This window comes from Choristoneura fumiferana, chromosome 2, assembly GCF_025370935.1.
Source record: "Choristoneura fumiferana chromosome 2, NRCan_CFum_1, whole genome shotgun sequence".
Taxonomy (NCBI): Eukaryota; Metazoa; Arthropoda; class Insecta; order Lepidoptera; family Tortricidae; genus Choristoneura; species Choristoneura fumiferana.
This window is the reverse complement of record NC_133473.1, coordinates 17,565,342-17,583,766: the sequence shown is the minus strand read 5'-3', so window position 1 is coordinate 17,583,766 and position 18,425 is coordinate 17,565,342. Positions and strand designations below refer to the sequence as shown.

Sequence of the window (18,425 nt, the reverse complement as noted above, 5' to 3'; positions counted from 1 at the left end):
GCGATTTTTAAGTGTCAGAAAGAGGCATTTTTCAAGCAACAACCAATGGTTGTGTGACCTTCATTATATGTCATCTAAATAAATTCGCAAACATTTAAAACAAATAAGTAAAGAAATCAAAAATAGATTTTTAAATTTATGAATACTAGAGCTAAAGTTTTTTGTGCACATTTCTTTTGTATATTTCTTTAATTCGACTAAATGCCTCTTGTGGGCATAGTTGGAGTTGTTGGGTTGGTTATGATATGAACCCGTCGACGTCATCATTGGCAGACATTTTCGTTCCGACATTTTGACATTTATCGCCTCCCGGTCAGTGATTTTACACCAAGAAGAGGAAATTCGGTTTTCTAATATACACCATGGATGAAGAATATGACGCTATCGTACTCGGCACTGGCCTCAAGGAGTGCATCCTTAGTGGAATGCTTTCAGTATCCGGTAAGAAGGTATTGCACATTGATCGAAACAAGTACTACGGTGGTGAATCTGCGTCAATTACCCCGTTAGAAGAATTGTTCTCAAAGTTCAACGCACCGGCGCCGGATGAAACCTACGGCCGAGGACGCGACTGGAATGTGGACTTGATACCTAAATTCTTGATGGCAAATGGTCTTTTAGTGAAGCTGCTCATTCACACGGGCGTCACCCGCTACTTGGAGTTCAAGTCCGTGGAGGGAAGCTACGTGTACAAGGGGGGCAAGATTTCCAAAGTGCCCGTGGACCAGAAGGAGGCACTTGCGTCTGACCTGATGGGAATGTTCGAGAAGAGGCGTTTCCGCAACTTCGTCATCTACGTCCAGGACTTCCAGGAAGAGGACACCAAGACCTGGAAGGATTTCGACCCCAGCCAGGCCAACATGCAGTCTCTATATGACAAATTTGGCCTTGACAAGAACACCCAAGATTTCACTGGGCATGCCCTGGCCCTGTACTTGGATGATAACTACCTGCAGCAGCCGGCTATCCACACGATACGTCGCATCAAGCTGTACGCTGACTCGCTAGCCCGGTATGGCAAATCTCCGTACCTCTACCCCATGTATGGCTTAGGTGAACTACCACAAGGGTTTGCCCGTCTCTCTGCCATTTATGGAGGTACATACATGTTGGACAAACCAATCGATGAAATTGTACTAGGTGAAGGAGGCAAAGTTGTAGGTGTGCGCTCTGGAAATGAGATTGCTAAGTGCAAACAGGTGTACTGCGACCCCAGCTACGTCCTTGACCGGGTCCGCAAGAAGGGCCAAGTGATCCGTTGCATTTGCCTGTTAGATCACCCCATAGCTAATACGAAGGATGCTCTGTCCACCCAGATCATTATCCCCCAGAAGCAGGTTGGTAGGAATTCTGATATTTATGTGTCCTTGGTGTCATACACCCACCAAGTGGCTGCCAAGGGATGGTTTATTGCAATGGTTTCTACAACAGTTGAGACTAACGACCCTGAGTCTGAAATCAAGCCTGGACTGGACCTGCTGGGATCTATCAGGCAGAAGTTTGTCTGTGTGTCTGACTATTATGAGCCTACTGATGATGGCAGTCAGAGCCAGATCTTTATATCGGAGTCTTATGATGCTACTTCTCACTTTGAGACAACCTGCTTAGATGTGCTCAAGATCTACAAGCGTGGCACGGACGAGGACTTTGACTTCTCCAAGGTGAAGGTGGAGCTCGGTGAGGAGGAGCAGTGAGCACCACGGTGCAGCTTGTGTATGTGTACATTGCTTGTTAACTATCGTATTTGTTTATGAACTGCTCTGGCAGCAATATAATGTTCATTAGGGTTTTTTGGGTAAAGATTTATAAGAGCTTGATGTATTTGCAGTAGATTGAAGTATATGTGCAAGTTGTCCCTTGTAAGTGGTTCCAGATCTTCAATATTTTATTTACCAAATATGTTTTCAAAAATATAAGATTGTTATACAAAGCATTTTATTCATTTTTAAGATTGCTTTTATTATTTAAGGATACAACGCTAGTGATCTGCACAAGTGCTAGGATTATTTCAATTGACAGAATGCATTCCATTGTGCTATATTGTTTTGATCCTGTAACCATATCATAATAATGTAATGTCAAAATTGTGAATGCTCACTATACCTCTTATGTCCTGTGTAAGATCATGAATAAAGTAACATTATATAAATAATTGTTTTAATTCTAACCAAATTAAAAATAATGTCATAACAAAATAATTAACTTTATTCAGGTACTTCATGGTTTTGTTAACTATGTTTTTACAAGTCGAGAACATATTTTAGACAATACAAGTGGTCATTCCTACATCCAATAAACACATAATCTCCATAGACTGCGGGCGACGAGTATGTTTCATCAGGAAGGACATGTTCTGCTATAGTGATGCCATTTTCGGTGTCAATGACATTCATTCTACCATTATTGGAAGCGGCCAAAACCAGCTTGTTGCCTAAGCCGCAGGGAGTGGAGTACACTGGTGATGTCATCTCTGTTTTCCAGTGCAAGCTTGGCTGAAAATTTTTGATATTGATACTGTAAACCATGCTGTCATGACAGCCAAACACCATTTGCCACTTCAATTTCCCCACTTCTTTTATGTAGAGTGATGAGAAGATATTTCCTCTAGCACCTTGATATTTCCATATCTGAAATAGGAACAAGCATTAAATTAAATAGGAAGTTTAATTATTCATGCGAGTGCAGCTCGTATGTAGATTAATATATCCTGTATCACATGAGCGTAGTTCCGCTTTGAATCTCAACTGGCAACATTTACTTTAAATGTATGATATGATATGACTAATACAAGATAAATTACAAGAGCAAATTAATTTTTTAAGCATAAAAATAAAGACAGAATGAAAGAAATCAACAAAGTACCAAATAACAAAAATAAATTAAGATTTAAAAAGTTGTATTACTCTCAACTCTCAAGTACTCTGGACTCGGCTGTTTTGTTAAAATGCTTTGTAGGATATTACAACCAGCAGCACAACTAAAGCCTTGTTCACACTGATCATTTTAGTTAGCATTTGTAGCTCCAACAAGTATCGTATCTTTAGTTTGGACGCCAAACCGAGTACAGCGTGTTGCATGATCAATTATCGTTCAAACTAACTACCCTATAGAGAAACGATAAGCTAAAATAATGCGAATGTGGACAAAACTTTATTTATATCAACCTACCCGCCTGCCCTGCACTAGTGATGAGATTGCACCCCTCCCGCGCCTCTCAAAAACTCAAAAGGCGCCAAGGCAGTTCCGTAATAAATACTGAATAATATTTACATAATAATATAATTCACAATTTTTGCGCACCACGATTCGGACTGTTTAGAATGAGCATTTTATTTTCCATTACTATATCTACCTATGCCCTTGTATGCAGGGGACAGAGAGCAGTGGAAGTATTGGGGGGAGGCCTTTGCTCAGCAGTGGGACAGAATAGGCTAATAATAATAATAATAATATCTACCTAATCGTACTATGATGAAATCGGAGAGTCCCTTATGGTATAGTTCTAACCTAAGTAACTGAACCTAAACAAGAGGGCGGCAAAATTTTCTTCCGCCCCGGGCGGGCTGATACCCACGTTACGCGACTGGCTCTACCCCATAATACTTATCATACTTCTGTCTTGCTCTGTGTTGGTAGGTAGCAATTGAGGTCGTAAAACAATCGCAGCCATGATCCGTATTCAGGTGATCTCAGCAGGTGGGCATTTAACGCGTGCTTACATTTTATTACTCATGCGTACCTACTTGTGATGACACGCTGGTCAGCAGTAAAACGAGAACATGGTGTTGTACTGGGAAATCATAAAATCTATTTTTATTATAACGTCATGGCTACTTATTGTTTTTTTTTTGGTTGGCACATACGCCTGAATTCAATAAAAAACATTCTGTTACTCTAGGTCTTAGGTGGGTTTAGATGCCTACTAAAATAATCCATTTAAAACTAGGCATAAGCAACAGCTTATGTATATAATAGATCGCCTATTTAGATGGTGGGTGGCGTGATGTGCTTCTTATCATTATCAAATAACGAATTTACTATTACACATAGCTAGGGTTCCATAACTTCTGGGAACCAATACGGGACAATTTCTCTTTCGATGCCCAAAACTCGTAAACCGATAATAGAGATACGCTTTCCATTTCCAACTATACCATAAGTAGTGAGAGACAAACAATTTGTTTCCTAACAGATACCATCTGATCTCAACCATAGGTGTTGCTAATCATTATTTTTATTAGAAATTTAGTTCACAATTAAACATCTTTAAACATCAAATTTCTACTTAGTAAGTAAGGCTGCGCGCCCGGTCCATTTTGTCGAAATACGGGACAAAAACGGGACATGTAGTAATACGGGACGGGCTGATCAATTACGGTGACAGTCCCGTATATACGGGACGGATGGGTCGGATGGCAACCCTACACATTGGTAAGGTATAGAGCTCTTTACCTGAAGCTTCTTCTTCTTCTCTTTTAAGATATGGCTTTTCTGTCCTAATTAATAGGACAATTTCGCCAGTGTCAAGGTAAACTCTCTTTGAGAGGGACGTTGTACGGTGATTGTAGTTTTTGCAACTTGATAGTAAAATTCCAGAAACCACGTGGAGACAACTTGCGCATTAAAAAATGCCAGACACGAGAGCAATATTGAATTTTGTGATCACTGTTAACTGTTAAGGTTAATTGCCGCATAAAACACTATCAAAATTATACTTGAACTAGCCAAAGAAACAGAAATAGAAAAATTAGATATTGTCTACTTCCGCCATGTTCGAATGCTACAAATCGAATCCTACCTGTAGCTAATGAGAGGCAGCTTCAAACTTAACTGGGTTATTCACCGGTACATGTCATGGCGTAGTTAGTGAACAAAACCACAGAATATATAATAGTACTGACGTACAGAATGGCCACGCTCCGCCCCGCACCGGTTCGAGTTACCCCACCCCTCAAGCGCAGATTGCAGGAAAACCGCAGGAAAGCAGACGGGTGCGCGACGCGATGTATGTCGGTCGCACCGTCGCACGGCACTAAGTTCGGGAGCAATAACTTTGCGAAATGGTGATATACTTACTGTGCATTGTATGGGTGTTTGTCAACAGCCAAAGATAAGAAAAGGAGTTTCTTTCGATTTCCGAAGGACGAAAAAAGGTAGGTAAGGTACCTAACCAACTTTAATTAGCAACATGTACAATGTACTTAGGTATTAGGTAACTGAGGAAAAAACCAATACCTAGGTTTAAAAGTGTGTACCTATAATGTATAAATAGACGTCTTATATTAGTAGGTAGGTATTTGTAAAATTGATTTGTTAATTCTCTCCTATCAATAGACCAATATATACCCTATAGTACTAGGGTTTTGCGATAGTCAGCCCTGTGTGTCTTACGCACACATTGACGCGTGTACAGACGTCGTCGTGCCTATGTAGATTCAAGAACGCGTATTTTGTATGGCGTGGCCGCCCTGTGACAAAACGTAAAAGGTGGTAAAAGTGAATTAAGAGAGCACTTCATTATAGTGGTGTATCGAATGAGAGATTCCGTTAACTCGTACAGTACGTAACAAAACGCTACCATAAAGCTGCACACATATACTAGCCCTGCCGGTCTAGGAAAGAAATCACCATATTAATTCTATTGGTGGTTTTTTTTCGTACAGTTCTGTTGGATGCGTAGCCTAAGAATAAATTAATGTATCAAGGTACGGTCAAGGACTTTAATTCATGAGCCACCATGGAACCATTTCACTGTAAACGTCATAGTGACATCGCAAATGTTAATTAACAAGGAAAGGAAAAAATAATTAACAAGGAAAATCGTAATGACTCTTCCTTTGAAAAGGTTCCATGGTGGAAACAATAAACCGGCGTTCTCACCTTGATACCCTTCTCCACGGTGCGACAGTGTATCTCCCCGCCGACTTCCGCAAACACCACGTACTTGTCGCCGTCGTATAGCGCCGGGCTCGCGAACACGGGGCTGCCGAGGGTCCCTCGCCACGCGACGCTGTTCGTCTCCGTGTGTACACACGCGCAGACGCCCGACAGAGTCCCCAGAAGCACGAACTGGTTCTTAGCGAGGACCAAGTCTGCTGATATAGCTTGGTCAGCGACCATTATCGTCTGGGTTATGTTGCCTGTCTGCAAATTAATGATTAAGGAGATTAGGCGTGAACACGGCGGCTTAGTAGTGGCCTCTTGCTTGCGTCAGGGGCAAAAGGGTGACACTATTTCTCGGCCCGGATAATACCGGTTTTTTGTGTACACGCCCATAGAAGATCATGCCAGTTTCTATGGGCGTGTACACTAAAAACCGGTATTATCCGGGCCGAGAAAGAGTGTCACCCTATTAGTCTAATACACACGTTACGTCTACTAGCTGTTGCTAGTACCTACTATTAGTTATTCTGTGCTGTTGCCTGCAACTTCGTCAGTCAAGAATGCGTTTATCGCTAACCCACGGGATCATCGCAGTTCCCCGGGATAAAATTATCCTATATGTCCTTCCCAGCATGTCATATTACCTCCATATACCGAATTTCGTCTTAATCGGTTCAGCGGTTTGAGTGTGAATAGTTTACAGAGGGTTACTTTCACTTCACATCTATGTCTCTTCTTTATCTTTACATAGTATAAAATAAAGTTGCATACTTCCTATTAATGTTTGTCTGTATGTATGCTTAGCTCTTTTAAACTACGCATCGGAGTTTAATGCGAGCTTCGAGTTTCACCATCAGTTTTACATACATATGACGTGATACATTACCTACTAGCGGCGGGTTTCGGCTTCGTGCGGGTATAGTATGTATGTATGTAAACTCTTTATTGCACATAAAAAAAAAAAAATACAAATACACAGAGAGGAGAACAAAGGCGAGCTTATCCCTAAAAAGGGATCTCTTCCAGCTAACCTAGTTAGGAAAAAACATTTGGTTATATAGAGGATAAGCGGAAAATTACGTGCGGTAAAGAGACAAAACAGAAATACTCAAAAGAGATAAAATAAATACAACATTATTCACATTAAAACTAACATAAAACAAAAGAAATATAACAAACAATTACAAAAGCGAAACAGTCTCATCTCAGGTGTCAGTGTCCAGCCATAATTTCTTTAAACTCTCCCTGAACGAGGCCACAGACGGAGATTCCCTTAGAAACAAGGGTAGATCGTTCCACAGCTTGACTGAATGGAAAGTGAAAGATTTAGCATAAGAGCGCGCGTTGTTAGGCGGGAAGGCAAGTGTAAGTTTGGAACTCGACCGCAAACGGTGTCCACTTCCAGTGGCTAAGTAGCTAAATCTTTCAGACAGGTAAGAAGGAGAAGCAGGGTTAAACAGGACATTATAAAGAAGACAAAGGGTATGAATGTCTCTGCGATGACGAATAGGTAGCCAATGAAGCTGTTTGCGGAATTGGGAGACATGATCATACTTACGTAGACCATAAATGTACCTGATACACACATTCTGCAAACGTTCCAGCTTGTCAAGCAACTCCTCTCTTAGGTCAACAAAAGCAATATCACCATAATCGAGGAGAGGCAAGAGCAGAGAACGAGCGAGAGTAAGTTTCGTTTGAAACGGAAAAAAGTATAGTTTTGGGGAAAGAGAACTGAAAAATGTGAAGTGCCTTTAATAAGGTACAAACCTGTTTTTTTCGACAATTGCACTGTTGTAATGTTTATTTATTTATAGGCTTTTCAATCAAATTAACTCAACTGCTTGTCGAAATATTCCTAATTAACTTTAAGATAGCTTGTAATCGGTAAGTAATTTTGTTCGAGAATCAGCTCGCTTCGAATAGCCGCATTTGGCGCGATGTTTAACGGTCAGCGAAGCAATTATACAGTAGTCAGGTAGGTACTCAGTGCCTAAGTGGCTGCCTTACAATGCGGAAAGTTAAGTAGTATCTACCAATACCATTTATAGATTGGCACAAACTTCAAGTTTCCTTTGTTTTTAGCCAATTTAAACCCAAATGGAGAGATTGCCACCTAATTATTTGTTTTGCGCAAGCCCCGTCGGGCTTCATGAATTTTTTAGACCCCCCAGGAAGGCAAGGCGCGGGGTTATTTAACTATCTGAATTAAATGCAGGACTTCTGCCCTACTTCTTTAGTTCTTGGAAATTATAAAAAGTACTAGATTCACGGCATTTCGGCGTGCTTTAAAAAGATAAAAAATGTTACATTATAGTAACTGATGATGCATAGCAAACATATGCAAGCCTAGGAAGGCGAATAAGTCGATTGCGTTGCGGCACTGGATAAATATTTGCCAGACTGTCCCTCATTGTGTTTTTAACAAAGCGCTCTGGTTAGGTAGTCACCTCAATAAAACTATCGGTGATAAAGTAATATTCGGTTCACGATTATATACTCTGCGCTCACGTATTTAGGGTTACCTTTTGTAGTGGTTTGTGAGCAAAGCGCTGTTGTTATTGCAAGCGGTCGAGTATTACCTACTCATAATTATGTGATTATTTTTATCATCTAATTGTGTAAATTTGTACTTACATAGCAACAAAAAATATAAATGTTTGCCCCCATCTATCTATCCATCCGTATTTACAAATATGAAGACAAAGCGTAAGCGTAAGTAATCATTAGTTAATTTGATATACATATATTTAAAGGGAATAAGAACAATATTGTACACCAACTGTTGTTTAATAATGTGCTGCCAGCGATAAAAAGATTGAGATGCCTATCCATTTTTTATTCTTATCTTTTTCTACAACATTATACTAAGTATATGTATCTCCATGTATGTATAGTATCTAGTATCTGTAATTGGCTCGATCAACTGGTTTTAATCGTCCCCCGAGATTTATTTATTTCATATATTATTCTTAATTTAAATAGCCATAGCATTAGTTATAAATATCTCAAGATGTTTAAGACTACTTCTGGGCACTAAGTATGCGCTGATGACCTCGCACGTCGTGCATGATTCAGCACTGATAAAAAAATAAATAAACGCCTGCAATTTAAAGAAGAGCAAAAGCAACGTACCGTGATATCAATACATCGTAACTGCCCGTCATATGAGGCGATGTACAGGAGCCCGTTGCAGCAAGTGCCTTTGCTTTTTATCATAGATCCAATGTTGGTTCTCCACAATTCGTTCCCATTTTCCATCGTGAAGCAGACTATAGTGCCGTCGTAGGCGCCGACCACGCCCACCGCCGCCATTGTCTCGGGGTTGTAACATAAGACAGAGGCTTCCACGCGTGCCTTCAAAGTTATCTTCCCTTGCAAGGTACCAGTTACAGCGTCGGCGACTATGATATTACCAGAGTGGCTCCCGACCGACACGTAAAGATTGCTGAAATATACATTTATCTATAAAATATGTTCATGTAATTTCGACAGAAAACTGAGTAGGTAAGTTAAGGTCTTACTGCCCAGTCAGGAATAAAGTTGGTGAAGCATCAACACATTTGCCAGTGTCATAGGTCCAAAGTATGATAAAATCCATAGGGTTAGTACGGGTCAAGCTAGTCTTCTTGCTGGCTATAATGGTCCTGCTTGACCTGATGCGTTTTAATCTTTTCTTGGGCTTAGAATCATCATTACATAGTTCTTTTTGAGCAAACTCCATTATATCGTCTATTGTGTGTTTTTGGGACATTAAGTAAGGTAGAATTAGTTTACTGAACTTGGAACAGACAAAGGACAGTTTATTGCACAGTGTAACAGCTAGGAAAGATGTGCCTCCAATGGCAAAGAAGTCTTTGTCTTTGATTTCATCATAAGTGAAGTTTTTGTTGATTGTGGTTCTGAGTTCTTTTAAGAAAGATGCTTTCAAAGAGCAGTATGTTTGAGGAGTGAAGGAATTACTTTCATACATTTTAGAAAGAATCATTTTTGATATTTTTCCATGCGGGTTTGTTGGAAGGTTGTCAACTCTGATGATTTTATCAGGCCAGTGTTTGTCCTCAAGCTTACATTTCAGGAAGTCAGACAACTCCTGACTGCTTAGTGTCTCTGAAGAGAAGTAAACAACAAGCAACAAAGGTTTCGGCAGCCAGACACAAGAACAAGTTTTCACTCTGGGGCACAACATGATTGTAGACTCTATTGCTTGTAAGTTTACTTTGTGACCAAATCTTTTAATGATGTCATCTTTACGACCTCTATAGTATATTGTGCCGTTTTTCACTTCAGCCAAATCTCCAGTGTCAACAAATTTCAATGAATTTTCTTCTACATTGCTTTTTGAGTTATTTAATATAATGCACTGCCTCGTTTTACTCACTGTAAAGTAAAAATTCAAGTTAAATAAAGGTGAAATATTTCATCAAATTACATAAAAACTAAGTGACAATATATCATGTAGGACTGACCTAATATTATTTTACCAGTGTTTTTGTTCTCATTACTTGGTTCTACAACAACCTGTGTTTCTGAGAGACAGTTTCCTAATGGAACCTCTTTGTCACTGAGAATCTTATCAAGATCTAGTTCAGCGACACAAGCCCAGCAAGACATTTCAGTTACTCCATACAACGTGAATATCCTAGTTTTATTTTCCCATTCTTTTAATTCCTTCAATCTTCTTATTCCGTTCAGTGGTTCTCCTCCAAGTGCAAGTACTTTTAAAGTAGAATTTGCACTCAGGATCTTATTTTTGATATCTGCATTTGAATATTGAAAGAACCTCGAGGGTGTAGTTTGCCAGAAAGTAATGGAGTTATCCCTGTTTTCTGGGAATAAGATATCTGCTTTATCAGGTGCTATTAGAAGTGAGGCACCATTCATGCAAGCAAGGAGTATTTCAACCATAGAAGGGTCAAATGTGAGGGGCGTAGAGAAGTATATGATGTCATCTGAAGTGATATTAAACATTTTGGTGAGATCATCCACATTGGGCTGAATGCACTGTACAGGAACTTGTATGTGTTTGGGTTCTCCTGTGCTCCCTGATGTTTGTGCAATGAAGGAGTGTTCTTGGACATGTTTTTTGTTTTGTTGATTGTGCTCAAGACTAAAGAAATCCAGAACCAAATCAAATACTTTGACAGTCTTCTCTGGTTTTTTACCAAATAGCTCTGAGGTAGCGCTGCTTTCGGCATTGGTAATGGTGATAATAATTTTGAATTTTATATCATCAGCTACACTCTCTATGTCCTGCGCAGGGTGCAGAAACATGAAGGTTGTACAACATTTGTGAGCCCTGTAACAATGGTAAATATCAAACTGTTATGCTTGGTTGTGACACTGTAACAAACTCTGTTTCATTGTAATTCACAGTAGTCGATCTGGGCCAATCAACTATTTTACCGACACTTTGGGCGTCTCCTGCGTTACCAAAATTGTCTCTGGCGTTACCATTAAATCGTACTTCCAACAAGATATTTCACGGTTTAATAGTTTGAACTTACGTAGGACGGCATGTATTCATGTACACCATCTATTAAATTATAGAAAAAACATGTTTACTTACAAAAATCTGCAATTGTTTGAAAAATGTTGCGGGCAAATTAGTGTCGGTAAAAAAGATGATTGACCCATCTATGGAAACATCTATTTATTTGTTAAAAAAACAGCTACTTAGGTTATATATATATTTTCTTAATTATTGTTCTTTGAATAGATAGGGCAAGCTGTCTGACTTAATGTTCATTTTTAACCCCAACGCAAAAAAAGGGGTGTTATAAGTTTGACCACTATGCGTGTGTGTGTGTCTGTCTGTCTGTGGCACCGTAGCTCTTAAATGGGTGGTCCGATTTAAATGCGTTTTTTTTAAATTGACAGCAGGTTTTCTAGCGATGGTTCTTAGACATGTTATATCAAAATCGATTCAGCCGTTTTTGAGATATTGAACTTTGAAGTGACAAAGTCGGGGGTTTTCCAACTTTTTGATGGTTGTTAACAATGGCAGATTGTTACTTACGCCGCTATAACGCATGGTATAATGATATTTCTTTCGGATACGAGTCCAATCACACCCTTGCTGCTATTGAGCTGTTGGATGTTCTGCGAGATATACTCGCAGACCCCGTACAGCTCCGAGTACGTGTATTTCTTGTAAGCACCATTCTCGTACAACCGCACTGCTATCTTGGACGGGCTCTTGGCACAAGTCCGTACAAAAACGTCGTAATATCCGCGCTTGAATTTCATTTGTTTATGTTTTTAAACTTTTTAATACAAAACAATTTGACGTAATTACTGCATGAAAAAGCAAGGCATTCACACAACTCATTTACGAAACGCCAATACAGCCATTTACAATGGAAGAAATATATTTTTTATCTATTTTGACTTGAAAAAATTATGTTTTGCGGCCGTCCGTCCATCAGTCCGCCTGTCATTGTCATGTCAATGTCAACTGTCATGAATTGTCAGTGTCAGTGAGCCAAAGGCATAATTTCATATTTAACCAAATTCAATTTTCTGGTCGCCATTCTGCCATTGGATCAAGTTTATGTAAAAAAAAACCTTGTAAAGGAGTCACTCCTTATGAATTCCGAAGATGTTGGAAGAGTGGCCTTTCTATCGCCGATCGCCAAATGAATGAAATAAAATTGTAGGTATATCTCTGTCTTTTGACGTTTTTATTGGATAAATAATGGGATCCATGGTTAAATTAGCATTTCAAAAACTTACTCTGGTTTTACAGGGTTCATAACCTCTTTACAACTTTTTCGAACTGGCCAGCTTTTCGCGGTAAAAACAAAGCTCAAAAAATACTGTATTTCGAATCAACCGGCCATTGGCATATCTAGGGTTATTATTTTCCAGGAGGGGGTGGCCTAGATTTTTGTGTGAAGAAAGAATTATTATAGAATTTAGAATCAGTAGCGCAAAATCCTGGGATGGGCACTAGACAATACTGAGGTGGGCGCGGCCCACCCGGCCCCCCCTCTATATACGCCTATGCGACCGGCAAAAAGAAATGAACGGTAACTAAGATTGTTTGTGAAAAATTAAAATAAAATGTTTGAGTAATTAAATAAGTGCGAGGTAGGTTACCTACCCCCTCTATAATGTTTCCAAGTTTTTTTTTGCCAATTTTTATTTTCGAAATATAATAATAGTGTATGTCAATCATCATAGAATCATAGTCTGTCTGAAATCATGCTCATGATGCTATTGCTGTTGATAAAGCTAACTCTGTGGGCCGGGGGCGCATTTAACTTCTGGCGCATCGTGGCTTAGAAGCAGTCCATCCGAGCCTCCGCAAACATCCCTGATGCGCTGCAGCACTGAGGCAGCCCCACCAGCACTCTGAACTGGTAAACAAAAACAACAGGGGCTATAGAAACTCGAAACTCGAAGTTCGTGTCGTGCGGTCCCTCTGACACTTATACTGTTTAATACGAGAGTGAGAGGGACGGTACGATACGAACTTTGAGTTTCGTAGTAGCCCTGGAGTCATCATCGTCATCATCATCATCATCCCAACTTATGAACGCAGTATGAGTGAGTTTTTTTAGTAAGTATATATTATTTTTTAAGTAAGTATCTAATGTAATGAAACGCTATGCTGTCGACCGTCATGTTGCATGTAAATAGATAAATAAATAAATAACTTCCCACTGTTGAGCACAGGCCTCTTAGAATGAGAGGGCTTAGGCCGTAGTTCTGACGCGGGGTCCAGAGCGGATTGAGAACTTCACACACTTCGCAGGTTTGTGCAGATTTCCGCACGATGTTTTCCATCACCGTAAAGCTCGTGATAAATTTCAAATTTAATTTCACACATAAAATGAGCTGTGGTGGCCTAGTGGTTTGGCTTATGGATTTTTAAGCTGGGGATAGTGGGTTGAATCCCGGGCTCGCATCTCTGAAACGCGTTTTTAAGTAGGTACCTACAATAAAAAATCTGTTTTAATAGGTAAGTATACATAAAATATAATGACAAGCAAACACAATTACAACCATCCCATGCAGTCCTTGACCCAATCTAACATCTGATCTGATAGTATGGTGAACGTTTGTGTTGTTCTGGGAATGAACTTTGGTTAAGTTCGAAACGCGTCAGCGTATTTTGATGCTGGTAATAATTGGGTTTGTGTCATTTGTGTGTGTTCTTATAGTGTGAAGGTGGAGGAGCTGCATGAACACACATTGGTTGCATAGACGTTAGCTATCGTAAGGTCTCGGGTAAGCAAAGTAGGTTATTGTGTAAAGTTAATTGATAAGGACCTCCGCAAAGTATTACGCCTGATTCAATCAGGTGAGATAGGGGTCAATCACTGACAGTTTTATGTAAAAAACCGGCCAAGAGCGTGTCGGACACGCCCGAAAGAGGGTTCCGTAGCCATTATGAAAAAAATAAGTAGTAGGTAATATTTTTCTAAGAATTTCGTATTTTGTACGGAATATTCCAAGTTTACATATATTTTATACCTTAGGCTGCTGTTTACTCTTAAACTACTAATAAGTAATTCTCAAGAAAACTTAACTGTTATAGTTTTCCTTGTAAGTTTGATATACTTACTACCATCCTGAATTTTTTAAATTTTTTCCACCCACCGGTTTAGATTTAAGACGGGGGGGACGGGACGCTCGAGTTTCACGAAAACTTGCACTTTAGAGTTGAATATTTCGCAAACATATCACTGAATCGAAAAATCGTCTTAGCAAAACCCTAATGGTTTTAAAAGACCTATTCAACAATACCACACTACAAAGTTGGATGAGAAAAAAAAACACCCCCTCTTTACATCTATGGGAGGTACTCTAAAATATATTTTTTTTGAATTTTTTATTGTACCATTTTGTCGGCGCAGTTTACTATATATTCGTGCAAAATTACAGCTTTCTAGCATTGATAGTCCCTGAGCAAAGCCGCGGACGGACGGACAGACAGACAGACAGACATGGCGAAACTATAAATCGTCTTGTCTTATCTCCAGACTATATAAGTAGATAACCATCAGCCAAAATGGTCTACCACTCCAAAGTTGATAATAGTTTGCATGTCATAAAACAATAATGCCAAAAGCCGTGTCTGTCGACTTTTAAAGCCATATTAATTTGATAGTAACTTGTTTAAAAATTGGTAGACCACTTATTTGGCTGATGGTACAATGTTTATCCCACTGCTGGGCGCAAGTTTCCAGTCAGACTGCAAGCGTTTGGTCTGTATATAGTGTTCACATACAACATAGAACTGCTTCGCAGGAGATTGCAGGCTTCTTTCTGGTGTTTTCCTTCACTGAAAAGCTCATGTTAAATTAATCATATAATAAATTATAGTCATCATGGTAATTTTTCATTATTGCTAGAAATGGTAATAACCCAAATAAGCTGTTTCTAGCCGCTAGGCTAGAAATGGTAGTAACCAGCTTCACATATACATAGATGTGAAACTGAGTACAAAACTCCCATGACATCTCTTCTCATTTGTTAACATGGAAAGTGAGAGAAGCGAGAGATAGGTATGTCTTCAAATGCACGTCCTCTGAGTACCTGGGCATTCTATCTACCGTTGTATCCTGAGTTCATCTCTCCGATTTTAACAAAATTTGGGAGGTAGACTCAGTCCATGATTCCAAGCTGGAAAAATAGGGTCTCCAGATTTGTCCCCTAAATATTGTATGGGTGTGTTTTGTTACGAATTTTTCTTAATATTTTTCGTAACAAAACGGACACATTCATACAATATTTTGGGGACACAACTGGATATTTGTTGAAATCGGAGAGATGAACTCTGGGTACAACGGTGGATAGAAATGCCCACCTACTATAACTCACGTAGGTATACGCGTATACGCGAGCTTATATACTGTCATCAAATCACTGAAAGTATGAAAATAATTTAGGTAACCCGATGGAAAAATTCAGTGGTTACGATACGACGCTACGCCACTGACTGCTACATAATATTTAGGGCCTACGCTAGCTGAGGATCTACTACGAAAATCGATGTTGGTATCGTATCGTCCTTCTCACTCTCGTATTAAATAATATTAGCGTTAGCGGGACGGCAAGATAAGAAGTTCGAGTATAGGGTCTGCAGGGCTACTCCGAAACTCGAAACTCGAAGTTTGTATCGTACCATCCCTCTCGCTCTTGTATTAAATAGTATAAGTGTCAGAGGGACCACACGACACGAACTTCGAGTTTCGAGTTTCGGAGTAGCCCTGCTGGTGCGGGTACAGTTCGCGGGTACACGCTTGCGGGCGCGGTTGGAGGTAAAATCCGACGCACGCGACGGGTGCAGTTAGCGCTGCTCTTCTCATACTATTTTCCAATAGTCCTCCACCCGCTCCGTGAAAGCCGCGTCAGCTAGCGTAGGCCCTTAGACATATTAAATTACTAGCGTTTAACCGCGGCTTCGCACGCGTAAATCATTAGATACAGCAGTTGAATTGAAATTCCAGAATTTTATTAAATTCTCGTGGGAATCCCCTAAAATTACATCGTGGTTTTCATTGACGTTATATTATAACAACCATGCCAAATTTCATGACACTAAGCCCAGCTGTTGTTATTTCGAGATTTTATCCCTATCCCGTGGTAATATCGGGATAAAAAGTATTCTATGTTTTAATCCAGGTTATAAATTAACTTTTTGCCAAATTTCATCCAAATCCGTCCAGCCGTTTCAGCGTGAAGAAGTATCAAACATACTCACTCACTCAGTCACAAACTTTCACATTTATAATAATAATATATAGTAGGATGTACCATCAGCCAAATATGTAGTCTACCACCCTAAAGTTTATAATTGTCTGCATGTCATAAAACAATTAATACTAATAGACGTGTCTGTAAACTTGAAGTTTCGACTTTAGCGACATACATCTTTATTTGATAGGAACTTGTTTAAAAATTGATTGACAACTTATTTGGCTGGTGGTACAAGGTAACAAATAAAACAAAATAAACCGACTAAATAAAACTACGATAAAAATTAAAAAGAACCGGCTAAGTGCGAGTCAGACTCTCGCGCCAAAGGTTCCGTAAAATTTTGTAGTATGAATATCCAGTGTCGGTAGAGCCTCTCACTCGATTCGAGAAAAAGCTCGAATTAGGCGAAAGCTTTTCTCTTTTTGTTTTCTTTGCCTGCGAAGCAATAAAATGGTGTGTGTGAAGTTCCCAATCCGCACTGGGCCCGCGTGGGAACTACGGCCTAAGCCCTCTCATTCTGAGAAGAGGGCTGTGACCAGCGGTGGGACGTATAGGTATAAGCTGGGATAATGATGATGCCACCGAAAACCCCTACATAGTAAATTTCATCGAAATCTTTAGAGCCGTTTTGGATATCGTCGAAATAAATACCTTATACAAGAATTGCTCGTTTAAAGATGTAAGATATCTTTAAATTTCGTCTCCGTAGATACGCATCCTATAAAGGATCCTAGATAGGATAAGTACCTAGTATGAGCCAGCAAGCACTATACTTAGTTATGTAGAAAATGCTCTAAATTTACGCTCTACCAAGTAGTCAAATTTCACATCATATACAGTAGGCGACCTTTTGTCGTTTTTGCAGGCTAAATGATCATTATCAATTATTACTATGTCATTAATTCATTAATTAATTACATTGTTTTTTAATGTTGTGCAATAACTTTACAGCGCTATAAAGATTGAGTAAGGAACCTATATGATTCGCGGTGCTCTTAATGAAACGCTTTTAAAAGTTGTGAATCCTGAATGAAAGTACAGTAAAAACATTGTTGACTGCTCGTTCGTAGGTAAAGAGTTTATATGCAATTTGCTTTGATGGTACGTATTGATGATCGAAGGCAATTTGCGTTCTTAGTGCGTTATAATGTATGATCGCTTTGAAGTAGAAAAAACTTGAATATACTTTTCGTAAAGGTAACCTACATACTCATTGATTCACAAGATCTGACACGAATTAATTGAATGAATTGAAAATAATTAACTTTATTAAATAAATAAGAATCGATCGTATTTCTCGTCCCATAACCACCCAAATGCAATGTAAAAAAACATTAGAAAATATTTATATGTATTGTAATACTACAAAATAAAAACTTCATGGTGGTAAAATATCTGTACTGAACCGCCAAATGTTCGTTTCAGCCATACTACTTATTTGCTTTGAAATTTGCAGATTATACGTAATTAATTTTATTTTTTTGGATATCGATGAAGTACTATGTTCTTTTTTATATAGTAATAGGAGGCCCCTGTATAAGAATGACACTCACATAGTGACAAGTGATATTACCTACTTTTGTTCAATTGCCATTTGTTTTGTGCCAGCTCTCGTGAATTTACCTACTGGAGCTGATCAAATTTCTAGGTCCTCGAGGTGACATGCGACAAGATAGGATGCCGGATCGTTGCGCAGAGGCTCTGCGGAACTGACCTAAAATGCGTTCGGCAAATGTGTGGGCCAATCAATTAGGGGCGGTCAGCGATCTGCCGGAAAAGAGGGCAGCGCGCGCGCTCTCGAGGAAACTCGGGAAATGGCCGCGGGGTGTGTG

The 18,425-nt window shown here is 39.4% G+C and overlaps 2 protein-coding genes across 2 annotated transcripts; one reads left to right on the top strand and one right to left on the bottom strand.

The window, feature by feature from the left end:
* Positions 1–243: 243 nt before the first annotated feature.
* Gdi (GDP dissociation inhibitor) lies at positions 244–1,930 on the top strand. Its single transcript, XM_074111078.1, has one exon. The coding sequence runs from the start codon at positions 363–365 to the stop codon at positions 1,692–1,694; it is 1,332 nt and encodes a 443-aa protein (XP_073967179.1). The 5' UTR covers positions 244–362; the 3' UTR covers positions 1,695–1,930.
* Positions 1,931–2,184: 254 nt separating this feature from the next.
* Aasdh (Aminoadipate-semialdehyde dehydrogenase) lies at positions 2,185–12,311 on the bottom strand. Its single transcript, XM_074111077.1, has 6 exons — positions 11,903–12,311; positions 10,353–11,182; positions 9,408–10,263; positions 9,019–9,331; positions 5,881–6,144; positions 2,185–2,627 (listed from the first exon to the last, which is right to left on the bottom strand). The coding sequence occupies exons 1-6, from the start codon at positions 12,130–12,132 to the stop codon at positions 2,241–2,243; spliced, it is 2,880 nt and encodes a 959-aa protein (XP_073967178.1). The 5' UTR covers positions 12,133–12,311; the 3' UTR covers positions 2,185–2,240.
* Positions 12,312–18,425: the final 6,114 nt, after the last annotated feature.